We start from the raw sequence: 24,231 nt of genomic DNA, 5'->3' as shown, positions 1-24,231 counted from the left end.
TAGTTTTTTTATATTAGGAATATTATAAAGCTTCCTCTTTAAATAAATGTAACTTGAATAAAATAATGAAATATAAATTTAAAATATTAAGTGAATAATGGTTTTATATAAATATGACAAAAAATGACTGATGATTGAAAAATTATTTAATTCATAGTGGACCCAAAGTCTCGTGAGAATTAAAATAGATTATGAAACTTTCTTTCTCTTACTTAGAACCTATCAGTGATAGTCTTTTGCCCTTAGGGATAAAGTCTAAAATTCTTTACAATCTGATCTTGCCACTACTTCTGTGACTCACTTTTCGCTGTTCTCCCTCTACCACTTGCCATTCCCTAAATAACAATGTTCTTTCTCAATCCAAGCATTTACACAGTGGATAAATTTTTCTCAGTGGGTACCATTTTTCTCAGTGGGTAGGCTGCTGCTGAATCTTTGGTTCCTACTCAAGAGGTAGCTCTCATGGACCTAAGTTGTCAGGCATCACTACATGCTTCCAGAGCAGTAAGCACACACTTCCATCATTGTGGGTACCCTTTGTATAGTAATGATGTGATTAGTGTTGAGGTATCTCCTTCTTTGTAGTTGTTGAGAGCAGTCTTTGTTACAAGACATATACATGGTCCTGAATGCACTGGGTGAAATAAACATCAATTGTTTCTCTCAGTGAGTACTCAGTCTAAGAATGCAGGCCCAGATTAGTAAGCCAGAGTTTGATGCATGCCAGTGGCTTTGACTCAGCTCATATGAAACAGAAGTACTCTCTCTGGTCCAATTAGAACTTTGAAGAATATGTAGGAATCAGTCAATTTAAGGTAAGTGCCATTTTAAGAACATTTGAAGCACAGCATGTATATAGGAAATAAGGCCAAGTTGAAAGGGCTGATGCATGTGGTTGTGTTTAATCATTGGTCCCCAGTCTATGGCAGACAGGTCAGCAATAGGATGATCTTTGTAAGTGAAGAGTGAGTAAATGCATGTATAATTGAAAGAAATGTTTTGAAGCATAAAAATCACATTATTAGACATTTTTAAGTGACAACTAAGTGTTGAAGTTCTTATACATTTATTCAAAGACTATCATAATCACTTTTGTATCACTAGGGGTTAGGGCATAGTAGAGGCTCAATAAATATTTGTTGAATGATTGAGTATTTTTGTGCTAATAATCTTGTAGCCCCTGGCCTCCATGTAATATGTGGCCTTCCAAGTTCCCATTAAGAGCACCAGGAATATATCTCTCACCACTGAAGTTAAAAGAAAAGAAATAACAATAACAAAGAAATAACAAAAAATAAGAACCTATTATCTGTATAGATTACAAAGTTTTTTCTCATGTTACTTCACATGATTGTTCAAAGACTTGAACTCAGTTTTCATAGATTTTGTTTTCCATTTTAAAGATAAAACACCTGAGCTTCTGCAGTGTGTGTTTTGCTCCATATCACAAAACTAGTCAGTAAGAGAACTGAAAATTTATCTAAATTATTCTGATTTTGAGTTTCAGATTCTGACTGAGGAATTTCCCTTCCACTTTGCTTGTTGACTTGTTGAGTCAGGGATTCCCCACTCTAAGTCTCTGGTGTGGTTCCTGTGGCTCAAAAAGGAATTTCCAGTAAACTGGCAGGCAGCAGTCTAAAGAAAGGGGTGGAGGACAGTGGGCAGAACTGATTGAAGAAAGACCTCCAGGTGGGAAGTAAATCAAGGCCAAATGGTGGGACAGACAAGGTTAAACAATCTATCAGCTGATATTGAGGATCAAAAACCTTTTAAAAGGAAGGTTCAGAGCATGGAGTAAAATTCCTAGACAAAATTGTACAGTACACAGTAATAACACACAAAGAACAGAACTGGAATGGAGGTGTGTCATAAACCACATGAGAAAGTAATAGGAAGAAGATGCTTAGTTATAACTAAGACCTCAGTTGAACCACGGGGAAGCTGGGTGATACAAAGTAGACCTAATTTTTTCATAAAATATGTAAGTATGGCTCGATGCATACCATTAAGATTTTATGAAATAGAATTAAAAGGAAGCACTAAAGAAAAGTGATAAGAAGTAAGCAATTTCTCTTAAGAATGATGGAAAACCCATTCTAATAATACAACTACACATGATTCTTGTAGCAAACATAGGGGCTAATGGGGCTACAAAGTGAATTCTTTGTTATGTTCAGATGTAAACCAAAGGAGGAGGAGGAGAAGAGGGAGAGGAAGAAATCACATACAAATAAGGAGGAACACCTCAGCTTGGACCTGTATGAATCGTGTCAGTAAGTCCTAGAAAGAACTGAGGCATTAAAAAGAGCTGAGGACACTAAAATGATGTTTAAAGGTGTGTGTGAAACAAAGAGAAGAACAAAACAAAGAAAGCTCACTCTACTAGAAACATTTATTATAATATTTTTGTCTAATATCACAAATTCGCTGCCCTACTGGGCAATACTGCCACTCCAGGGAGCACAATGCACTTTGTGTTACTCTGTGCAAATGGTGCTCCCTGGAACTGGGCAACACAGGGAAGGTCCTGACTGGGCTTTTACTACCTAGTTTAGGAGGACTGTCAGCATTTATACCTTGAGTTGTATGTTCCCTGATGGACTTGATGGTTTCATATCTGTTTTAACGACTGATTGTGTCCAGGTCTGTATATGTCACCTCTTCTCACTCCTAAGTGAATTAATGTCTACTTTCTTCAACTTGCTAAATGCTGTGAATTTTTGAGCCATAAAATCCCAAAATGTTATTGTCATCACACCCTATATTAAAGCATTTCATCTTTTATTTTATTTCTTGAAAATATGAGTAGCATTCCCCATCTTCTTTCTGTTCCCACTGATAGGCCCCTGGATCAGAAGTCACACTTGTAAATTTCAAATTACCAACATAGGCCAAATTACCACACAGACAATCTGCAGCTTGTATTCCTAACTCTAGCCCTGGCTACACCAGGTAAGAAGAACTCTTGGCCTCTTCCATGCTGAGCTGCACATCACTCATGGAATATGCCCAGCATGTGCCTGTTTCCATTGATCACATTGCACATTCCTGCCAAGTGCAGTTTTACAGTCTCTTGCTACAATCAACTGACAACATTTTATTTATACATAAATTGTACACTAATACTTATTTTTTAATGGGAAAAAGGCACATTGCAAAAGTTAGAAACTGATAAGCTGTCAATCCCTAGTCAAAGTCTTGAATAAATTATTAAATGGATGGTTTATGAACACTTAAAAAAAAAGAAAAGGCAGTTAATATCAGCCACTTGCTTTTTACTAACAAGAATCATGCCAGTCATCTCAATTCCTTCCATGATAAAATTATTAGACAAAAGGCTTAGAGGAATACAGTAGACACACTATGTCTTAATTATACTGACTCATTCAGAAAATACTTTTATGACTTTCTTGTTAAACAAAATAGATACATGTGAACTGAGTGATTAAATCTCTGAGTGCCTTTTTTAGTCAATGGAGCGGCAATATGATGCCCCACACCCTGCCAAGTTGTGTATTGATGGACTTTATGTAACTAGATGGATAAATCTAAGGTCAACAACTGTTCAGTATTTTTACTAAGTGCTTGAGTGAAGACCTATCATGCATGTATCTTATCTGTAAGTCTTATAAATATAGAAGTGATGGTTAATATGTTGCATTTCAAAGTCAAAATTCTAACCACTTGATATGTAGAATGATGAGCTAAAACCAAAAATTTATAGTTTAATAAGAATAAATATAAAATCATAAACATAGGTTATAAATTCTACTTTATTAGCACAAAAATTGAAATGCTCTGAGTGCAGTTCTTGTGAAAAAGATATAGTTTCCAACTTAGAGTAAATCAACTGTATAATAAGCTGCCCCCAAACTAATACAAGCATAGACTGACTGCACCGATATAATATTCAGAATAAAGACAACTGTTTCTCTGTTTTCAATATTGTTTAGACAACATGTAGATCATAGCCTTGATCAATATTAGGAAGTTGTTCAAGATTATGAGAGGTCTGAAATTTAACCATGAGAACAATCAAATGAGCCTATGTATCCCATTTGAAACAGTTTTCAGAAATTAAATCTAAATGATGTTTACTTCTTTCCTACTTGGAATCACATTAATCTCTGGTCTAGCCAGTCTTATCATTTTCAACAGTTCTCCATGTCACTAGGCCCACCAAATGCCATCAAGTGCCAGTTACTGTGAGAACTAGGTCAAAAGGAAATGAAAAAGAGAAGTGGTAGTTCTATATATGAAAATTCCATGGAACACAGGCCTCAGAGATGGTCTGGCAGCCACTTCCGCACTGTGGCAAGCAAACCTGGCATATGAGTGAGATTTTCTTAAACCGTCAATGGAAAAGTTATTCATGGCATAAAAAAGGGTTCATGAAGAGTCTTTCTCACTGAAACTTTGTTATAATTCTGCCCATGTCAATTTTTTTTTAGCTAATGAATATAAAATGCCCTATCATTGAAGTCTCTTTATGCCAAGGCTATTTTTTTCATTATGTTTTTTTTAGAAGAAAATATCGAGAAAAACATAATTAAGATATACAATAATTGATATACTCCAAGTCCAACTTCTTCATCATTAAACAGTTCTATCATGAATCTCTGTACACTATCATGTTATCTGCAAACAATGACAGTTTTGCTTCCTCCTTTCCAATTTGGCTGCCTTTTATTTCTTCTTCTTGTATGATTACTGTGGCTAGGACTTCTAATACTATGTTGAATAGAAGTAGTGAAAGTGGACATCTTTGTCTTGTTCCTGATCTTAGTGAGAAAGCTTTCAGTTTTTGCCCATTGAATATGATGTTGGCTGTTGGTTTCTCATATATGACCTTTCTTATGTTGAGGTATGCTCCTTCTATTCCCACTTTGCTGATTGTTTTTATCATAAATGGATGCTGCACCTTATCAAATGCTTTTTCTGCATCTATTGCTATAATCATGTGATTTTTGTCTTTTCTTTTGTTTATGTGCTCTATTACATTAACTGATTTGCAAATATTGTGCCATCCTTGCATCCCTGGGATGAACTGCACTTGATCATGTTGTATGATCTTTTTAATGTATTGCTGGATGAGGTTTGCCAATATTTTGTTGAGGGTTTTAGTGTTTATGTTCATCAGCGATACTGGCCCATAATTTTATTTCTATGTGGTGTCTTTATCTAGTTTTGGAATTAGGATTAATCCCAATGAAATATTTCACAGGTACAGAACAAACATTTCAAAAATACATATGGATAGCCCTGGCTGGCATAGCTCAGTGGATTGAACGCAGGCTGTGAACCAAAGTGTCGCAGGTTTGATTCCCAGTTAGGGTACATGCCTGGATTGCAGGCCATGACCCCCAGCAACTGCACATTGATGTTTCTCTCTCTCTCTTTCTCCTTCCCTTCCCTCTCTAAAAATAAATAAATAAAATCTTTTAAAAATAATGAAATAAAATAATTTAAAAAAACAAAATGTAAAATATATACACATATACACACATATATATGGAACCATAAATGACCCCAAATACCTGCAACAATTTTGAGAAAGAAGAACAAGGTAGGAGGGATCACAATACCTGATATCAAACTATAATACAAGGCCACTATAATCAAAATAGCCTGGTACTGGCATAAGAACAGACACATAGGCTAATGGAACAAAATATAGAGCCCAGAAATAAACCCAAGTCTCTATGGTCAATTACTATTTGACAAAGGGGGAAGAAGCATAAAGTGGAATAAAAATAGCCTCTTCATCAAATGATGTTGGGAAAGCTGGACAGCCTACATGCAAAACAAACAAACAAACAAACAAACAAACAAAACAATGAAACTTAATCACCAACTTACACCATACACAAAAATAAGTTGAAGGTGGATAAAAGACTTATATCTTACATGTAAGTTGTGACACCATAGAAGTCCAAGAAGAGAACATAGGCAGGAAAATCTCAGATATTCCACACAGCAATATTTTCACAGATATGTCCTTTAGAACAAGGGACATAAAGGAAAGAATAAACAAATGGGATCTCATCAAAATAAAAAGCTTCTGCATTGCTAAAGAAAACAGCATTAAAATGAAAAAGGAACCAACCCATATGGGAAAATATATTTGCTAGTGATACCTTGGACAAGGGTTTGATCTCCAAAATATATAAAGAACTCACATGACTCCACTCCAGGAAGATAAACAACCAATTTAAAACATGGAGAAAGGACTTAAACAGATGCTTCTCCAAGGAGGGCATACAGAGGACCCAGATACATATGAAAACATACTCAGCATCACTAGCCATCGGAGAGATGCAACTTAAACCATAATGAGGATACCACTTCACACCAGTCAGAATGGCCATCATAAACATATCAACAAACAACAAGTGCTGGAGAGGTTGTGGAGGAAAGGGAACCATAGTGCACTGTTGGTGGGAATGCAGACTGGCACAGCCACTGTGGAAAACAGAATGGAATTTCCTCAGAACTAAAAATGGAACTGCCTTTTGACACAGCAATACCACTACTGGGATTATACACTTAGAATCCTAGAAACACCAGTACAAAAGAACCTATGCACTCCAATGTTTATAGAGGCACAATTTACAATAGCCAAGTGCTAGAAGCAACTTAAGTGCCCATCAGTAACTGAATGGATAAAAAAACTGTGGCACACTTACACAATGGAATTCTACACAGCAGAAAGAAAGAAGCTACTCCTACCCTTTGTGACAGCATGGATGGAACTGGAGATCATTAGGCTAAGAGAAATAAGCCAGGCGGTGAAAGACAAATACCATATGATCTCACCTATAAGTGGAACCTAATCAACAAAACAAACAAGCAAACAAAATGTAACCAGAAATGTTGAAATAAAGAATGAACTGAAAGCAACCAGAGGGGAGGGGGGAGAGGGATAATGGGGGAAAATAGGGAAGGTCCCTCAAAGAACATATATAAAGGACACATGGATAAAGCCAATCAGGGTAGTTTGAGGGTGGGGATGGGTGGGGTGGGGGACTCTGGTGGGGTGAAAATGGAGACAACTGGACTTGAACAGCAATAAAATAAAAAGAATCTCCAAATTAAAAATTTTTTGACATGTCTACTAAAAATATTTTGGAAACTTTCAGAGATTCCAGCCTATGCATTTATTTCAATTGAATATTCTGTACACCTGGCAGGTATATTCCTGGTGAGCAGTTTCACCTCCATTCAACAACACCATATTTTCATCCTCTCTGCCAGTGTTAATGCTATCTGCTCTGAGATGTCATAAGTGTGAGTCACCCACCACCTGAGTACCTGGGTTTTGCATGAAAGAAAAGAGCATTGAGTACAATTCCCTGCCTAATATAATCACTCTTAGTGTTGCTCACTTGAGGTCTGAGAGGTTCCAGGTATGCATGTATCTGTGTGTGCATATGTGTGTCTGCACATGCACATGAATACCTGCAATGCATGAAACATTGACCTCTCCAAATCCGCATCAGAAGGTACAATTTTAACAATAGCTATTGTTTGCCTACTTTTAGAACAGATACCTGTTCACCATTAAACACATCATGATATTTTTCAGTCAAAGACCCAGGGAAGTGAAATAAAGCTTCCTTTTGTAAATGTCATATAGGCTTAGGGTTTAGTTTACAAGAGCAATAGATGCAGAAAGCTGGCAACTACTCTGTGGCTTGCTCTTACCTAAAAGTAAAAATAAGCCTTCATTTCCAGGATATGCATTTTCATTTGAAATAACTGGGGCAAACCTGGTTTCCTGAGCTCGGAGCAGCCTATCTTGACATAGAAAGACATCTATCATCCAAATTTTAAGACATCTGTCACACAAATACTTTTGAACCAAGGGAAGTTTTATTCTTAAGAGAGTACTCAAAATAATGAGTAGAACAATTGACTCTTCTTATTAACCTCATTTTAGAGGTTACAAAATTAATGTTTTTTAAATTAGGATTTCATTGAAGCCAGCACATTTTCAGTGTCACTTTAAAATATAAATGTGCTACTTTAAGCACATCACTCATCATCCATGAATACTTTTTCATACAATAGATGTAACACCTGTTCACCTATTGTCACCAAGTTTCAAGAAAATCAGGTGAGAAAATGTCTTCTCACACCACAGTAATTGTACCTCCATCAGCCTCTAATTGTTAAGTCTTGGAGTGCATAAAACCACCAGATAAACAGAGGCTGCCTTCTTGATTTCAATCAGTGGCAATTTAAAATGATTTTTTCATTTTAGGAAACAGATATATTTTAAAGTCAAATTTAAAGTTTTACATGATTTTAAGGCAAAATACTGGACTTTGCCTTAAAAATAATGTTAAAATCATTGCACCTGTAAGAAGCAATTTTAAAAATTGTTGCAAGTATAGGAAGCCATTTAAATTCTATTCCCTGATTCCATCATCCAGGGATCAGCTGACATAGGGTTACTTACCAAGCATTTGTATATCTGTTAGCACTTGGTATAACTATAAAACACAATGAAAATGTAAAGTGTTTGCTATGTTTACTCAAATGTGGTTTATAACTCAAAGTTGTTATGAAACTTGCCTTTTCCTGGCCCCTGTTCTGTCTTTCTCCCTTCTCACTGTCTCATCTGTTACTCAGAGCCATCAAGCACTCGCCTTAAATGTCTCCCAGATGTGTCCCCTTAGGAAGGTATTCTACTCTCTTATTTCTTTCAGAAACCCTTCAAGTCTCACTTGGTGGGTGCTCTCTTCCCCTTAGCAATGCTCATTGCTTTCTACAGGTAATAAAATGAACTACTGTGTCCTTCTGCATTAGTGGATGTTGTAGGTTGGTGTCTTAACTTCACATGTATATACTAGACTTCTAGAAATTTTTCTGGCACCATCAAAAGAATGATTCTAATAATTGGAATATCAGGTCCTGTGGCTATCTAGGTGGAAAAGCTTTTTAGAAAGTCGGGTTTTGTAGAAACAAGGCCAGCTTTTGGAAAGTTCTAGCCCTGAGATACTCAAATCCACACTTCTATGTACTGATAGAGATGTTATCATTAAAAACCATTATCTTGCATTAATTTTGGAAAAGTCATTCTTACCTGGTACCAGGTCATCTCTGGACTCTGTGCATCCTTTTGGCAGCCAAGACTAGGGCAATATATAGAATCAGTGCTACCAAGAAGAAGGTATTGTTTATGCGGTACAGAGTTCACACAAGATATGTTTGCCTTGGGCTTAACTTCTAAGATCATCTTAACACAACAGGTCTCATCCTGGGGGCTCCTAGGAGAATCAACAAGTTCCCATAAACATAGATATTATATCCAGATAATATAGGATTTAGCAGTGTTTTTGATAAGAATGCGTTTTGGATATACCTAATCCTGGGTCTACAAATATATGACCCAGCATTGTTGATCTCCATCGTCAAAAAGCGTAGGGTAATATTGTCCAGGATGATATGAGAATAGTTTTTAGTAATTTCCCTTAATGTGTCTCCATTTTGAGGTTGTAGGTACCACTGGACCTCAGATAAGTCCTTACTATCACTGCAGGGCAGGTGTTCAGGGCCTTGGGTTGTTGTGAGTGAACTTCTGTGGTAGAAGTAGGATTTCTGTGGGTCTGGCAAGTCACAAAATAAGACAAATTCCTCCTCACTCTTTGCAGAATACGTCCAAAGAAATTTTTTGGTGGAGCAACCTAAAAACCACACACATACAAAAAGCAATACTGAAATGCATTACAAGATGAAATCCTGATTTATCTTTACAAAGAGTAGTTGTATGTCCTTCCCCTTTACTGTTCCCATTTCTTAGGGAAAAGGAAGTTCTCATTCTAACTCCTCCCAGGGGACATCAACATCACCGGTGGCAATAGTGACTTCCCGGTAAAGGTGGCTGACCCACCCTTCATCCCTCTTTGGCTATTTCAAGTGAACACCCACCAAATGGTAACTGAGTTCCCCATCAATACTTGGTATTAGCTAAAAGCTGTTCACTCCAATAATTTCTCCTCTTACACCCATATTAACAGCATGATGGAAGTGTTCTGTATCAATATGTCATGTTACTGATATATCAAATTATGTTACTTTAAACTGTGACTATGAGATTCATAGTGTCAACAACAAAAAAGTGAAATCCCCTACCTGAAATGTTAAATCCTTTAATTCTCTCTCTTGTGACAAGACAAAGAAATATCCATCCCAAATAAAACATTATTCTCCCTGGGTTCTGTCCCTTCAGTAACCATATTCTGTGGCCAGAGTGGAGGACATTGTGACTCAGAGCTCTGCCCTGAGAATCATCTTTATTTCTGTAAATGGAAAATGGAGAAATTGGAACTTATGATCAAAATGCAAGTCATACAGGAAGCTTTAAAAGGGCATATCTTTCCAAGTGAGCTGTCATATGTCCACATGTGTATGCTATTTTCAATGGTGTGTAGCAGTTTATGCATGTGTCATTTCTTACACATCTGAAGGAGGGAGAATATTTCAAGCTCATTGTATCACTTGGAACTTTGTACCATGCAGTGTGTTCTTTTGACTCCATTTGCTCACACAATTCTTTTTTTAAAATATTTTCACATTGTTTATATATTTCTGAGAGTAATTTAGAAAGAATTAAGTGAAAGTTTTCCTGAAAAAAAACCCTCAAGTTGAACAAAAATGTTACATTCTCCACATTTAGAGAAACTAGTGATATAGCTCATACTATAAAGTTTGAGACAGTCTGCACATAGATTATAAAAACTGTTAAATAATAGATGATGCTTGACTCTCTGTGCCTCAAATAAGAAAGAAAAAGTTGCTCCTGAATGGCATTACTAAAAATCCTCTGAAATGTAAAAGGGGGACAGGTCACCTCAACAGAGAGAGTAAGCCCTGGCCAATGTGGCTCAGTTGGTTGAGCATTATCCCACAAAGCAAAAGCTGTCTGATTTGATTCCTAGTCAGCACACAGGCCTGGGTTGTGAGTCTGGTCCCTAGTCAGGGTACATACAAGAGGCAACCCATGGATGTATCACTCTCACATCAATGTTTCTCTCCTTCTCTTTCACCTTCCCTTCCCCTCTCTCTAAAAATAAATAATTTTTTTGAGAAAGAGCCTGAGCTGTTTTCCTGGTGGTTTTGTCTCCCTTGTTCATAGGATGATCATTCGAATTTTCAACCCATTTCAAGAGATGAGAGATGCCATGAGGGATGGTGTCTTATTCCATCCAGACTGCCATAACAGAATACCAAAGAGTAGATTGTTTATGAACAACAGAAATTCATTTTTTCACAGCTCTAGAGGCTGGTAAGTCCAAAATCAAGGCACCAGCATGATTACTTCTGGTGAAGACCCTCTACCTGGTTAACAGCCAGTGCCTTCTTCTGGTGACCTCACTTGGTGGAAAACATAAGAGATCTCTCTGAAGTCTCTGTTATAAGAACACTAATCCCGTTCATGAAGGCTCCACTGTTAATATCTAAACAACTCCCTAATACTATCACTAGGGGATCATCTTTGAGGATTAGGATTTCAACATATGAATTTGAAGTTGGGAGAAACATAAACATTCAGATTTTCAACCCATTTCAGTAGTTAATATTTGATTTTTATTTAATTTTATTTTGAGAGAAACATTAAAGTAATTTTTCTATAAAACAGTTTTTCCTATGCATCTGAGAGTTCTATTATTACTGACATAAAAATACCCTGTGTGTTATTCTTGAGGTTGCAGAAATAAGGAAACTTAGCTAGAGTTTTCTGCTAAAACACTCCCATACTGTTGTAGGCAATTTTGGGAGGGGAGCAAAATAAAAAAAAAATGGTAAAGCCCTGTGTTGAAGGGTCTGACAGTGTGGAGAACAATGTTGAAGAAAAAAATTATTTTGACACTGAGTGAAACAGCAAAGACTTTGTTCAAGACTCTTACACTAGACTAGACACATCAAGCTCAATTCAGAATACAACAAGAACAGATGAATAGCCAAAGAGCAAGGCAAAGAAATGAGGAGATGGAAAATTACTAAGAGTAGACATCAAGGGCTGCAGAATTCTTATTAAACTGACCTAAAAGGATTCTTTCTGCAGGCACTTCAAGGCCTTAGAAACAAGGGTGGGAGAAGAGGTATCAAGGTGTTTGGTCAAATATCAAGAATGGGAGGATGACTTAACATACGTTTTGCCAAAACTGGGCTGTGACCAGCCTTAGACATAACTAGGACAAAGGTCCAGGACCAGTTGAGGTCTTCAGAGGATCCTGACTAAAATTTGGTCAAGGAGAATGTCTTTGTCAACATGAACATGCAAATAAGCAATTCTGGGAAAATGAAATAAAGAAACAAATGCAGTGATAACAGAAAAGAAAAAATAAAAAAGGAAGAAAAAAGGGAAGGAAGGAAGGAAGGAAGGAAGGAAGGAAGGAAGGAAGGAAGGAAGGAAGGAAGGAAGGAAGGAAGGAAGGAGTTATATTAAATATTGTACGGCCACTCTGAAAAAGTCCCCTTTAAAAATATTCTCCCCATACATTTTTTTTATTTTAAAATGATTTTTTTCATTTCATTTATTTATTTTTAGAGAAAAAGAAAAAGAGGGAGAAAGAGAGGGAAGGAAACATTGATGTGTGAAAGATATATTGATTGGTTGCCTCTTGCATGCCCCCAGCTGGGGTCCTGGCCCACAACCCAGGCATGTGCCCTGATTGGGAATCAAACTGGCAACCTTTTGGTTCACAGGCCAGCATTCACTCTACCTAGCCACATCAGCCAGAGCTGATTTTTATGGAGATAACAAAAAGTCAATATCTCCCACTATCGACATCTAACCAGCTATGCAAATCCTTCTCTTCACTCCTTCCTCACTGGTTGTTTCTTCAACCACTCCCTCCATTCAAGACTTTCCCAGGACCTTTCTTTCCAGGTGTCTCCTCTTTGTCTTACAAAGAAACACTTGGCTTTCATTATCTTACAAAATTCTTCACTTTCAACCAGTTTCTCACACACACACACACACACACACACACACACACACACACACACACACCCCATGTCTCCAACATCTTCAGATGCAGAAGAAAGGAATAACTTTAACATTTAGAAATTAGCTAACAATAATTCATGTTTCTCTAGCAGAAACACTGAGCTGGAGGTATCTTTGGGAATCCAATTGGAAAATTCCAAGGGCAGCCAGGTGGAACTCTGGAAGGAATCTGGGGGTTCTCAGAATAAGAGACAAGGGGGTTCAAGCCAGAGAAGTCTGTCCACTGCCAGGAAAAAGCAGACAGCCTTCCCTGAGGAACACCAGTTTGCAAGGGTGAGTCAGGAGCAAGAAAAAATTAAAAAGAATATACCCAAAAGAAAGAAATAAAACAGAATACAGGAAGCACTAAGCACAGAGAAAGTGGGAAGGAGAGACTAGATGTTGATGTCAGAAGCTATGGAGGAATTGGACACAAAAACTGAAAGAGTCCATTAGATTTGGCTGTCAGTGGGTCAGATGAGCATGCACAGGGTGTGTGAGATGATAGAGAGCTATGCTGTGATGAGACAGTAGGGGAAGGAATGTGAGAAGTTGAGACAAGCTACATCTTCCACAAGCTACACTCTTCAGGGAAGACAGGGTGCTCTTTGCCCCTTTGTTGACAAAGGGAGAGTTTTGACATGATTCCATTGTGAGTGGAATGAGTGGGCAGGGTAGCAGGTCAGCTACAAGTGAGAGTAAGAGGGTTCATGGACTGACTTCCCTGAGGAGGCAGGAAAAAATACAACCCTGAAAACCACAGAGACATTATCTTGGAGAGGAGAAGGGCAGAGCCATGTAACATGGGTAGGTCTATCCAACCCAATTTGTTCAGGTGGGAGCCAGAAATACAAGATGTTTCCACTGGCTGCTTACCTTCTGAAAGCAGGAAATGCTCAGTACAGAAGCAGCTTCATGAGATGGTGGAGGGCCTTAAAGAGTGCCAGGCACAGGGACCAGAGTTACTGCATTATTTATTCCTGTTAGTGGTTCTTTCTTATAATAACTATGGTCGAGGAAAGGGGCAAGAATAAAGCAACTGCCTTTCAAGATGTGGTCTGCCTTCCTCATCTTCCTTTCCTTTGTCCACAAAACTCCTGAACAAATATCTACCCATCTCCAGCCTCTAGAGGCATCTTTCTAAAAAGCAAAAATGACCCCTGAGGATGTTATTTTTATGCTAATAATTTCACCAGCCCCACTGCAAATGAGATAAAGAATCAATTTCCAAGCACCATGTGTAAAATCCTGCATGTTCTGATTTGCCTCTCTGATGCATTATCTGGATTTCTTCCCCAAAGACACCTTCCCTGACCACCTGCATAATGAATCTCATCCCTCCCTCCTGACTACTACTGTAATATACATCTTTCATATTACTCATTTGATATTACTTCATCTTAGCAGACTCCTACTCTCTTATTAGTCTTTGGTCATGGTCTGGAAGATAACTATTGTCCTCTTACTGATAGACAACCAAAACTGAAATTGCTTGAAATAGTGGCTGCCACTATCAATGGATGAGTATCGGAAGAGAAATTTATGTACACATGTAGAATATATCAAAGACTTGATTCTCGCATTATTACCACATGCTGTCACCTCACAAAAAATGAGAACCCATCAGGTGACTTCAAATGTCTAAAGCATGTTTTCTTCAAAACATTTTTATAGTTCTTTTAGAGAGCTTTATTTCCTTTGTCAGAAGTTGTGGATTAGCCCCCTCAATTGGTCAAGGCTACAACTTCAATTATCTTTGGTTGATAATGAACTAAAAATTTCACTGACCAAAGCTTTGAGTAGGAAAAGGGTAGAGAGAAGAAAATGCTGAAGAAGGCAGGTGTCAAGTTTGGCAAATATCTTGAGTTCCTCTACTCCTCACATTTTCCACAAAATGCTCAAAGCACTATAAATATGTTTCTTTTATAACCACCATTTTTTGTAAACTGAAGACTCCAGATACATAGAAATGTAAATTTTGATTGTTAGATAGTAAATTTATCATTACAATATATTTTATGAAAAAGAATTGTGTTAGCAATTCATTTTGAAAATTATTTAAACTCTTTTCTCCACTCACATTTTCTGATTAGGAAATATAGTAAAAAAAAAAGGTACCTTTTTTTACCGTCTTACCTTTATTTCCTGTTCTTAAGGCATAAAAACAAGGAAAAAACTTCAGGTCATTTCCGTGACTGCTGGCTTTTCTACCTGAAGAACATGTGAGAATATCCAATTTCAAATAGTTCTACTGTATCTCTTCCTAGCCAGAGAGATAACCAGAGAAGACAACAGCAATTTAATTTTTACAAGTTTGGAAATAATGATTTACAATTGGAGATAAAAAACTTCAGTATTTTGCAAGTAACCACTGACATTGTCAAATCCATTATAATACAGAGAAAAATCAAATAACTACCTGTATCAGTAGAAAGAAATGCCCCGAGGATGAAATGTCTAAGACTCTTTGGCAACCTCCTCCACTACATAAGGCTTGTGGTTAGGTTTAGTTGAAAAGTGAGTAAGCCTATTTCCTTTACAGGGATTTCCTGTAAAGACTGTTAGCACTCAATTTCTCAACTGTGGGTTGTTGTTTGTTTGTTTTTTTGTCTTGAACACCTAGCCCCCAAAAGTGTAACCTTGAAGATATAGCTTAAGCTTTTCTTGTGATTAACTTTCTAATTCTGAACAAAAAAAGTATCTTGCTAACACCATTTAAATGAAGTGAGAATTTATTGCTACAGAGAGGGAAACAATCTAAACTCACCAAGGTTTTTTTGTACCTATGTTTTAAAGGAGAGCTTTGAAATATAACATGGAATTAAGGACACCACTGTTATTTGATAGAACTAAAATTGTTTAATAAAGACCTCACAATAGTCTGAGACCATATTGGTCAGAAAAAGCTTTATCTAGAAAGCATATTGATTAAGCCTAGATAACACAATCCCTCCAGACTCTAAGATTCTAATAAAGATAACACTGTTTTATTTGAGCACATCAAAGTTCCAGGGCTATTTCTATACATAACTACAAGATAACATAAAATGCAAATGAAGACTAAGTTCACTTTGGATTAAAAGCAAAATTAGTATTTATCTGAGGTGAGGAAGTATGGCTAGAAGGGGGAATTAGAAATTAGAGCTAGAAATGAGTTCAAAATAATTCTGCACTGGTCATGAATCTGCTGTATTCCAAGAGAATGTGAGTGTTGTTTCAGTCTTATTCCAAGAGAGGTCAAAGAAAACAACTGAAAGGACATTCTGACATGAGAAGCTCAAGTTTCACAGTCTTGTGAGAGCAGCACAGTGATAAGAATAAAGGCAGCAAACCCAGGTGGGTGGGGAGAGATATGGGTAGGATGGAAAGAAAAGATTAACATAGGGAATTATTTATTAAACATATTCTGTAACTGTTGAATTGAACTGCATTTCAGTGAATTGGGGTATGGGAGCTATTTTCTGAAGTTTCAAAGATCATGATACAGACTTTAAGCTGAGTTTGAAGTTATTCAGGAAGGTGTTTCTAAAGTGAATTTGATCACTGGAATAGAATTTGAATTCTGATAAAGGCATTGTGGAGATAGTCTCCAATAATGGCTACTATCACTTACTCGGACCTTCTTCATGTGCATTCTGCTTTTCATGCCAAGATGGAGAGTCTATTCTACCTGTCCTTCAGTTTAGGCTAACTGTGCCTTTAACCAATAGAATGCAGTGGAAGTGAGACTGTGACACTGTGACAGCTCTGGATATAGTTTGCAAAAGGTCTTCAGCTTCTATTTTTTTTCTCTTGGAAGCCAACACAACATGAGGAGTCAAATATTCTGTAAGTGAGCCCAAGCTAGCTATAAAAATAGTTGTAAAAATATGGAGAGAGAGAGAGAGTGTGTGTGTGTGTTCTGGTCAGACTCCAGTAGCTCCAACCATCCCAGCTTCAGACATGTGAGTGAAAAACATATTAGATGTTCCAGCAGACACCACATATAGCCAGAAAAATGGTCCAGCTGAGCCCAACATAGATGGCAGAATAATGAGAAATAATAAACTGTTACATTTAAACAAATAATTTTTGGCTTGTTAAACAGCAACAAATAACTGAAATATACTCTCATTGGACAAATAAATTCTATTTCGCTTGGGATGAATTACTGGGAGAAACTTTTAAAAATTCTATTCCACACAGCAATATTTTCACTGATACATCCCCTAGAGCAAGGGACATAAAGGAAAATATAAACAAATGGGATCTCATCAAAATAAAAATCTTTTGCATGGCTAAAGAAAACAGCATTAAAATTAAAAGAAAGCCAACTGTATGGGAAACCATATTTGCCAATGATACTTCAGACAAGTGTATATATATATATAAAGAACTCACATGACTCTACTCTAAGAAGACAAGCAACCCAATTTAAAAAATGGGCAAAAGACTTGAACAGACACTTCTCCAAGGAGGACATACAGAGAGTCCAGAGACATATGAAAAGATGCTCAGGATTGCTAGCTATCAGAGAGATGCAGAGAGAAGTACCATAATGAGATACAACTTCACACCAGTCAGAATGACCATCACAAACAAAAAAACAAATAACGAATGTTGGAGAGGTTGTGGAAAAAAGGGAACCCTAGTACACTCTTGGTGGGAATGCAGACTGGTGCAACCACTATGGAAAACAGTATGGAATTTCCTCAGAAAACTAAAAATAGAACTGCCTTTTGACCCAGCAATTCCACTGCTAGGATTATATCCTAAGAACCCTGAAACACCAATCCAAAAGAACCTTTGCACCCCAATGTTCATAGCAGCACAGTTTACAATAGCCAAGTGCTGGAAGCAACTTAAATGCCCATCAGTAAATGAATAGATCAAAAAACTATGGTACATTTATACAATGGAATTCTATGCAACAGAAAGAAAGAAGGAGCTCCTATCCTTTGCCACAGCATGGGTGAAACTGGAGAGCATTACGCTAAGTGAAATAAGCCAGGTGGTGAAAGAAAAATACCACATGATTTCACCATTAACAGGAACCTAATCAAAAAAGCAAACAAGCAAGCAAAGTATAGCCAAAGACACTAAAATTGAGAACAGTCTCACAGTGACCAAAGGAGAGAGGGGAGGGGATAACGAGGGAAAAGGGTGAAGGGTTTACAGGAACAATTATAAAGGACATATGGACAATAACAAGGCAGGGTGGAAACAGGAGAGGGAGGGAGGGCTGTAGTGGTGGGGATGGGTAGGGGGGAAAGGCAGAAAACTGTACTTGAACAACAATAAAAAAATAAATTAAAATTAAAAAAGAATCCATCCTGCTAATTCATTTTGTGTCTATTACTAAATCAGGAAAGTAATGTAAGGATAATAAAATACAGTCTCTATTCTCAAAGAGATAATATTTGGGGGCGAGAGACAAATAATTACAGTGCACAATAACTTCAATCTAATAAATATTTGTTAAACATTTACTCTATGCAAGATCTTTTGTTGGTAACTGTCATTGTACATTGCCCTTTATAAGTGAACAGTTTAGTTGGACAGAGAGGGGCTGGACTTCTAAAGATCATTTCTTTCTTTCTTTTTTTTGGGGGGGAAACTTATTTTTTTATGTTTCTTTTTACATTTTATTTTTTTATTTTTCTCTATTTTTTATTGTTGTTCAAGTACAGTTATCTCTGTTTTAACACCACCTTGGCACCCCAACCCCACCCAATTTCTTATATGCTAAATGCTGGAGAGGTGTGTACAACAGACCATAGGGATGGACTCAACCAAACTGTGGACTTGGGATGACTCCAAGAGAGAATTCACTAAATTTTTCTCTAGCTTCAAGCATAGATAGTTAAATTAATCATTTGTAACATCTTCAAACACTTCCTTAGACTTCCACTTACTTACCCCTCCCCTACCAACTGCTGTTTGACTCTCTCCAGGACATAGTTCCTTTAATATTTAAATGATGGTTGTTTTCTCTACCAGATCCCCTGAACCACTGATTTTTCAGACATCATACCTCCCTCCTCCCTAAAAATTCCCAACTTTGAATAACATGGCCTCATACTATAATATCACCAATTATCTGCCTTATTGTGGTTGTAAACAAATCCCCAGTCACTCTACTTCATTCACTGAAGACATTAGCCCCTCATTCATTCTTTCATTAGAACTTTTCTTGTTTTGATTCTTGCTAATTTTAGTATGCACATAAAATGATCCATGGAATACCCTCTTTTCAAATGTCTTGTCCTCCACCTTGAGCTCAGGCATTTATTCTTATGATCACACCATAGATTTGTCTTTAATAATAATTTCCAGGCCTCCATAATCTCCATTTCAAGTGTTCCACTCCCTGATATTCACCTCTTATCAATCTACTCCCTGAAATGCATCGATTTCAATTCAATTGTGACCATTATTTGGTCACAGAAGCTTATATTAATCCTACCAAATCTTCAATAACCCATCCATGCTTGTATTTTTCCACTTGAATTTTATTATTCATTAATGTCACTCTTGCATATGCATTTAGTGCACTTGCTAATCTCTTACTTTATCATACTAGCTTGAAAAATGTTCTCTTCCCTACTTACACATATGTCACTTGACATAGATGGAGAAAACACACAGCTGTGCTGACTAGCCTTGCTTTCAGTTAAAGGAGACTTCAATGCTTCTTGGCAATTATACTACATTTCTTTTGTTCAATCAGTCTCCCATTCTTCTAGAAAACAATTTTGCAGGTTTTTTTTTTATCTAAAATCTCCCCCCTCATCCTTATTCTCAGCTGATGATGGAAAAACTACAGCAAGCAAAAAACAACTTCTATGAGTTCTCTCTAAAGCATCTTACTCACCTGTATTTGCTAGAAATAGTAAAGGATGTAGGTAAGGCAGCTGCTATCATAGAGAATATAGATCCACAATAGAATTTACTGGCTGTATATGAGACATGAGAGAAAGAGAATTGATATATAATAATCTCACCTTAACCACAGGGAATACATTCCAAGACACATAGTCGGTGCCTGAAATCCTGGATAGTAATGAACCCTATATATACTATGCTTTTTTCTATACTTACATACATACTTATAATAAATTTTAATTTGTAAATTAGCACAGTAAGAGATTAACAATAACTTATAATGACATAAAATAATTATAACAGTATAATGTAATAGAATGTTATGTGAATGTGATCTCTATCTCTCCCTTTCATAATAAAGATGACTACTGAGTGACTAGTGGACAGGTAGCACACAGTGTGAATACACTGGACAAAGGATGATTCACAAGGGGACCAAGTGGCATGGTGTGAGATTTCATCACAGTACTCAGAACAGCTGCACAGTATGCAATCAAAAATTATGAGTTGTTTATTTCTGGAATTTTCTGCTTTATATTTGAACTGTGGCTGACTCCAGGTAACTGAAACTATGGAAAGCAACACCATGGATAAGAGAAACTGTAACACTATGCATCCAGGGGCCCCTCCAAAGAGGAATTTGTAATGGAGTCCAGAACTCAGGGTGTCCAGGAAATATTAAAAATATAGGATGTCCTCACCCCCACAAGTCTGAAATGGGGGATGGGACACATGGAGCAGGGCCATTGAGAGTTGTTCTGCATAGCAAGTTTTGCAAATAATCTCAGGAATGGTCATTTAACATATCTATAACTTTTAACTGGTTTCATAGATATGTTAAATAGTTGTCGCCACACTTTGAGTCAGGGAGATGGGAGTGACTTCAACCTGTGATGTAACTGGGAGGCAACTCCCCCTGGTTTCAATGCCTGCATAAGAGCTTAGAGATGATTGGCTCCAGGACACAGGGCCACACCTGCTTGGACTTATTATGGTAGCCCAGAAAAGCTGGAAAAATATGGGAATGCTGGCAGGTGTAGCCAATTGTGAGAGGAGTCGGAAATGGGGCGGCAGAAGAAGATTGGTGCTGGGATTTAAACCCAGGTGTAGCAGCTTTCGAGACAGAGAACCTTTGGGTTTGGGGCTCCCTTTGCCACTCAGCTTAGGAAGCTGGAAAGCAAGATGTAGCAATGATACAGAGCTCTCTCTTAGCAGTTTGGAAGAACGCAGCGGAGACCTTGCAGGGAAGGAAAGGGGTAAAAGAACTCTTGCTGGTAGGCCATGAGAAAGTGGTACATAGTTTTGAATTAAGAAATGGAGATTGTGATGGCAACACAGCTGAGAGTGCTGGGAACCATGGGAGGCCTGCCAGCCAAGCACAGATTACCGGAAAGAACCAGGGGCTACGTGAGCCATGAACTTCTATTTCTTTTACTGAGATACAGTACCCTGGACTGGACAAAGAGGAGATGGAAGAACTGTGTGTGTATTTGTGGGTATTTTAAGGGACTTTGGGATTTTAATGAAGACATTAAGTCATTACTCTAAGTCCATATAACTTTTGAATAAATGACTCCTTTCCTTTTCACCAATCTCTGACATTGAGAGCTATAATTCCCTGTCAGCAGAAAAGATGAACCTAGTACAGGGGACCCTGGAAGAAGGGTGGTCCATTTGGCAATGGTATATCATTCCTCTCAGCCAGTCTGTTTGGTAACAAAACTACTGTAGATGATTCTCAGCTTTCTGCTTGATCATCAGGCAGAAAATTCTTTATTTTTCAAGACAGAAAATGTGTTAAGAAGTGTAGGCTTAGAGAAACCTAAGCCTACTATAGAGCTGAATATGATTCTAGACTCAGAAAACAAATCTCAGATAGTCAGATTTTTATCTATATGTTAGCTGAGGTGATGGGTAAGGAGAATATATAGCATGAGAAAAGAAGAGTCCGGATGGGACCTAGAAAATTTTAAGGGAAGAAGGTCCTGGAACAGAGAAATAGTAACCATGAAAGCAAGGAGAAAAGAAATGTTAAAATAGTGCTATGAGAACCAGGAGGAAACGATTTCAAAAATCCAAGAGTGGTTTCAAGAAGAAAAGAGGGATGAACAGTGTGAAATACAACTGATAAATGAAACAAAAAGATCTAAAAGTTTCCATTGGATTTGAACATCCAGAGACTGTGAGTCCATTGAATGAGTGATCAGTGGAGTGTGTAGGATTTTGCAGCAATGGACAAGGCATTAATGAGAAAGCAAAGGAAAGCCTGCTTTTTTAAGAACCTTGAATTTGAACAAAGTTTTAGATATAATCTGTTGAATTCCTAACAATGAAAGGAATGCTTTACCCTACCCTCTACCACCATAAACACATTTCCCCTTCCCTTTAGCCTCCAAAAATAGCTATATCATAATTTTATTTTTAAAGTATATTTTATTGATACTATTACAGTTGTCCCATTTTATTTCTCCTCTTTATCCCCCTCCACCCCACACCCACCTCCCTCTAGCATTCCCCTCCATGTGCATGGGTGATACATATAAGTTCTTGGCTTCTCCACTTCCTATACTATTCTTAAACTCCCCCTGTCTATTTTGTACCTACCAATTATGCTTCTTATTCTCTGTACCTTTTCTCCCATTCTCCCCAACCCTGTCCCCTCCCTGCCAATAACACTCCATGTGATCTCCACTTCTGTGATTCTGTTCCTGTTTCAGTTGTTTGCTTAGTTTATTTTTTTTATTTTTTTTAGGTTCAGTTGTTGATAGTTGTACATTTGTTGTCATTTTACTATTCATAGTTTAGATCTTCTTTTTCTTAGATAAGTCCCTTTAACATTTCATATAATAAGGGCATGATGATGATGAACTCCTTTAACTTGACCTTATCTGGGAAGCACTTTATCTGTCCCTCCATTCTAAATGATAGCTTTGTTGGGTACAGTAATCTACATTGTAGGTCCTTCCTTTACATGACTTTGAATACTTCTTTCTAGCCCCTTCTTGCTTGTAAGATTTCTTTTAAGAAATCACCTGATAGTCTTAGGGGAACTCCTGGTAGGTAACTGCCTTCTTTTCTCTTGCTGCTTTTAAAATTCTCTCCTTATCTTTAATCTTGGGTAATGTAATTATGATGTGCCTTGGTGTGTTTCACCTTGGATCCAACTTCTTTGGGACTCTCTGAGCTTCCTTGACTTCCTGGAAGTCTATTTCTTTTGCCAGATGGGGAAGTTTTCTTTCATTATTTTTTTCAAATAAGTATTCAATTTCTTGCTTCAACTCTTCTTCTGATACCCCTATGATTCAGATGTTGGAAACTTTAAAGTTGTCCCAGAGGTTCTTAAGCCTCTCCTCATTTTTTTTTTTTTTGAATTCTTGTTTCTTCATTCTGTTCTGGTTGAATGTTTATTTCTTCCTTCTGCTCCAGACTGTTGATATGAGTCCCAGTTTCCTTCCTTCATTGTTGGCTCCCTGTATATTTTCTTTTATTTCACTTTGCATAGCCTTCACTTCTTCCTCTATTTTGCAACCATACTCAGTTATTTCTGTGAGCATCCTGATTACCAGTGTTTTGAACTTTGCATCTGATAGGTTGGCTATCTCCTCTTTGCTTAGTTTTTTTTCTAGAGTTTTGATCTGTTCTTTTATTTGGGCCATATTTCTTTGTCTTGGCGCACCTGTTACATTGTAAGAGGCAGAGCCTTAGGTGTTTGTCAGGGAAGAGCAACCCATTTCTCCATGTTGTGGGGGCGGGGTCAGAGAGGGAACAAAACCACTTGCTCAGCTCTTGCCCCATTTTCAGTCACAAGTGAATTGAACCCTTTGAGGTGATGCCCTGGTGCTGATTCCTCAGTGGATGAGCTTGTGTATGGTCTTCAACAAACTCTCCTGTGAGACTGGCAGTTTCTCTCACTGTCATATCCCCACTGGTTTTTACAGCCAGAGGTTTTGAGGATTTGTTTCCCCACCCTTGAACCCTGCGTTGTGTGGTCTGTGTTGCCCTCCCAGTTATTCCTCCCAGTTTATCTGCATGCAAATATGGGACCACTTGGTCTGCCAGTCACCACCTCAGCCACCCAGTCCGCTAGCCACCTCATTGCCACCCATCCATCTCCACCCCTCCTATCAGTCTGGGTGTATGTTTCTTCTTTAAGTCCTTGGTTGTCAGACTGCCATGCAGTTTGATTTTCTGGAAGTTCTGTTTTGTTTTTTTTTGTCTGTAAATTTGTTGTTGTCCTTTAGGTTGTGCAAGGAAGCAAAGTATATGTACCTATGCCTCCATCTTGGCCAAAAACAGTAAACTGCTGCTCTATCACAATTTTAGTTAAATAAAGATTTAATGCTTACACCATTGTGACCACGTAACTATTG

General features: G+C 37.6%; 1 protein-coding gene across 7 annotated transcripts in view; it reads right to left on the bottom strand.

The window, feature by feature from the left end:
* Positions 1-15,481, bottom strand: part of LOC123811768 (interleukin 18 receptor accessory protein) — a 35,405-nt gene extending 19,924 nt beyond the window's left edge. For 3 of the 7 annotated variants that reach the window (XR_006784439.1, XM_045828224.1, XM_045828227.1), the window contains exons 1-4: positions 15,209-15,256; positions 10,138-10,304; positions 9,368-9,689; positions 9,089-9,272 (exon numbers count right to left, since the gene is read on the bottom strand). Coding sequence is in view for 5 of the 7 variants with exons in the window: in XM_045828224.1 (XP_045684180.1) it covers positions 9,089-9,272; positions 9,368-9,689; positions 10,138-10,304; positions 15,209-15,219 (684 nt within the window). In the remaining 2 variants the exon portion in view is untranslated. Of the gene's footprint in view, positions 1-9,088; positions 9,273-9,367; positions 9,690-10,137; positions 10,305-15,133; positions 15,261-15,416 lie in introns of those variants that run through there. The other 4 variants (XM_045828226.1, XM_045828225.1, XM_045828228.1 and 1 more) reach the window with 4 other exon arrangements.
* Positions 15,482-24,231: the final 8,750 nt, after the last annotated feature.

Source organism: Phyllostomus hastatus, unplaced genomic scaffold, assembly GCF_019186645.2.
Source record: "Phyllostomus hastatus isolate PE091 unplaced genomic scaffold, TTU_PhHast_1.1 phas_scaffold_78, whole genome shotgun sequence".
Taxonomy (NCBI): domain Eukaryota; kingdom Metazoa; phylum Chordata; class Mammalia; order Chiroptera; family Phyllostomidae; genus Phyllostomus; species Phyllostomus hastatus.
The sequence above is the reverse complement of the archived record's forward strand: the minus strand, read 5'-3'. Positions and strand labels throughout refer to the sequence as shown.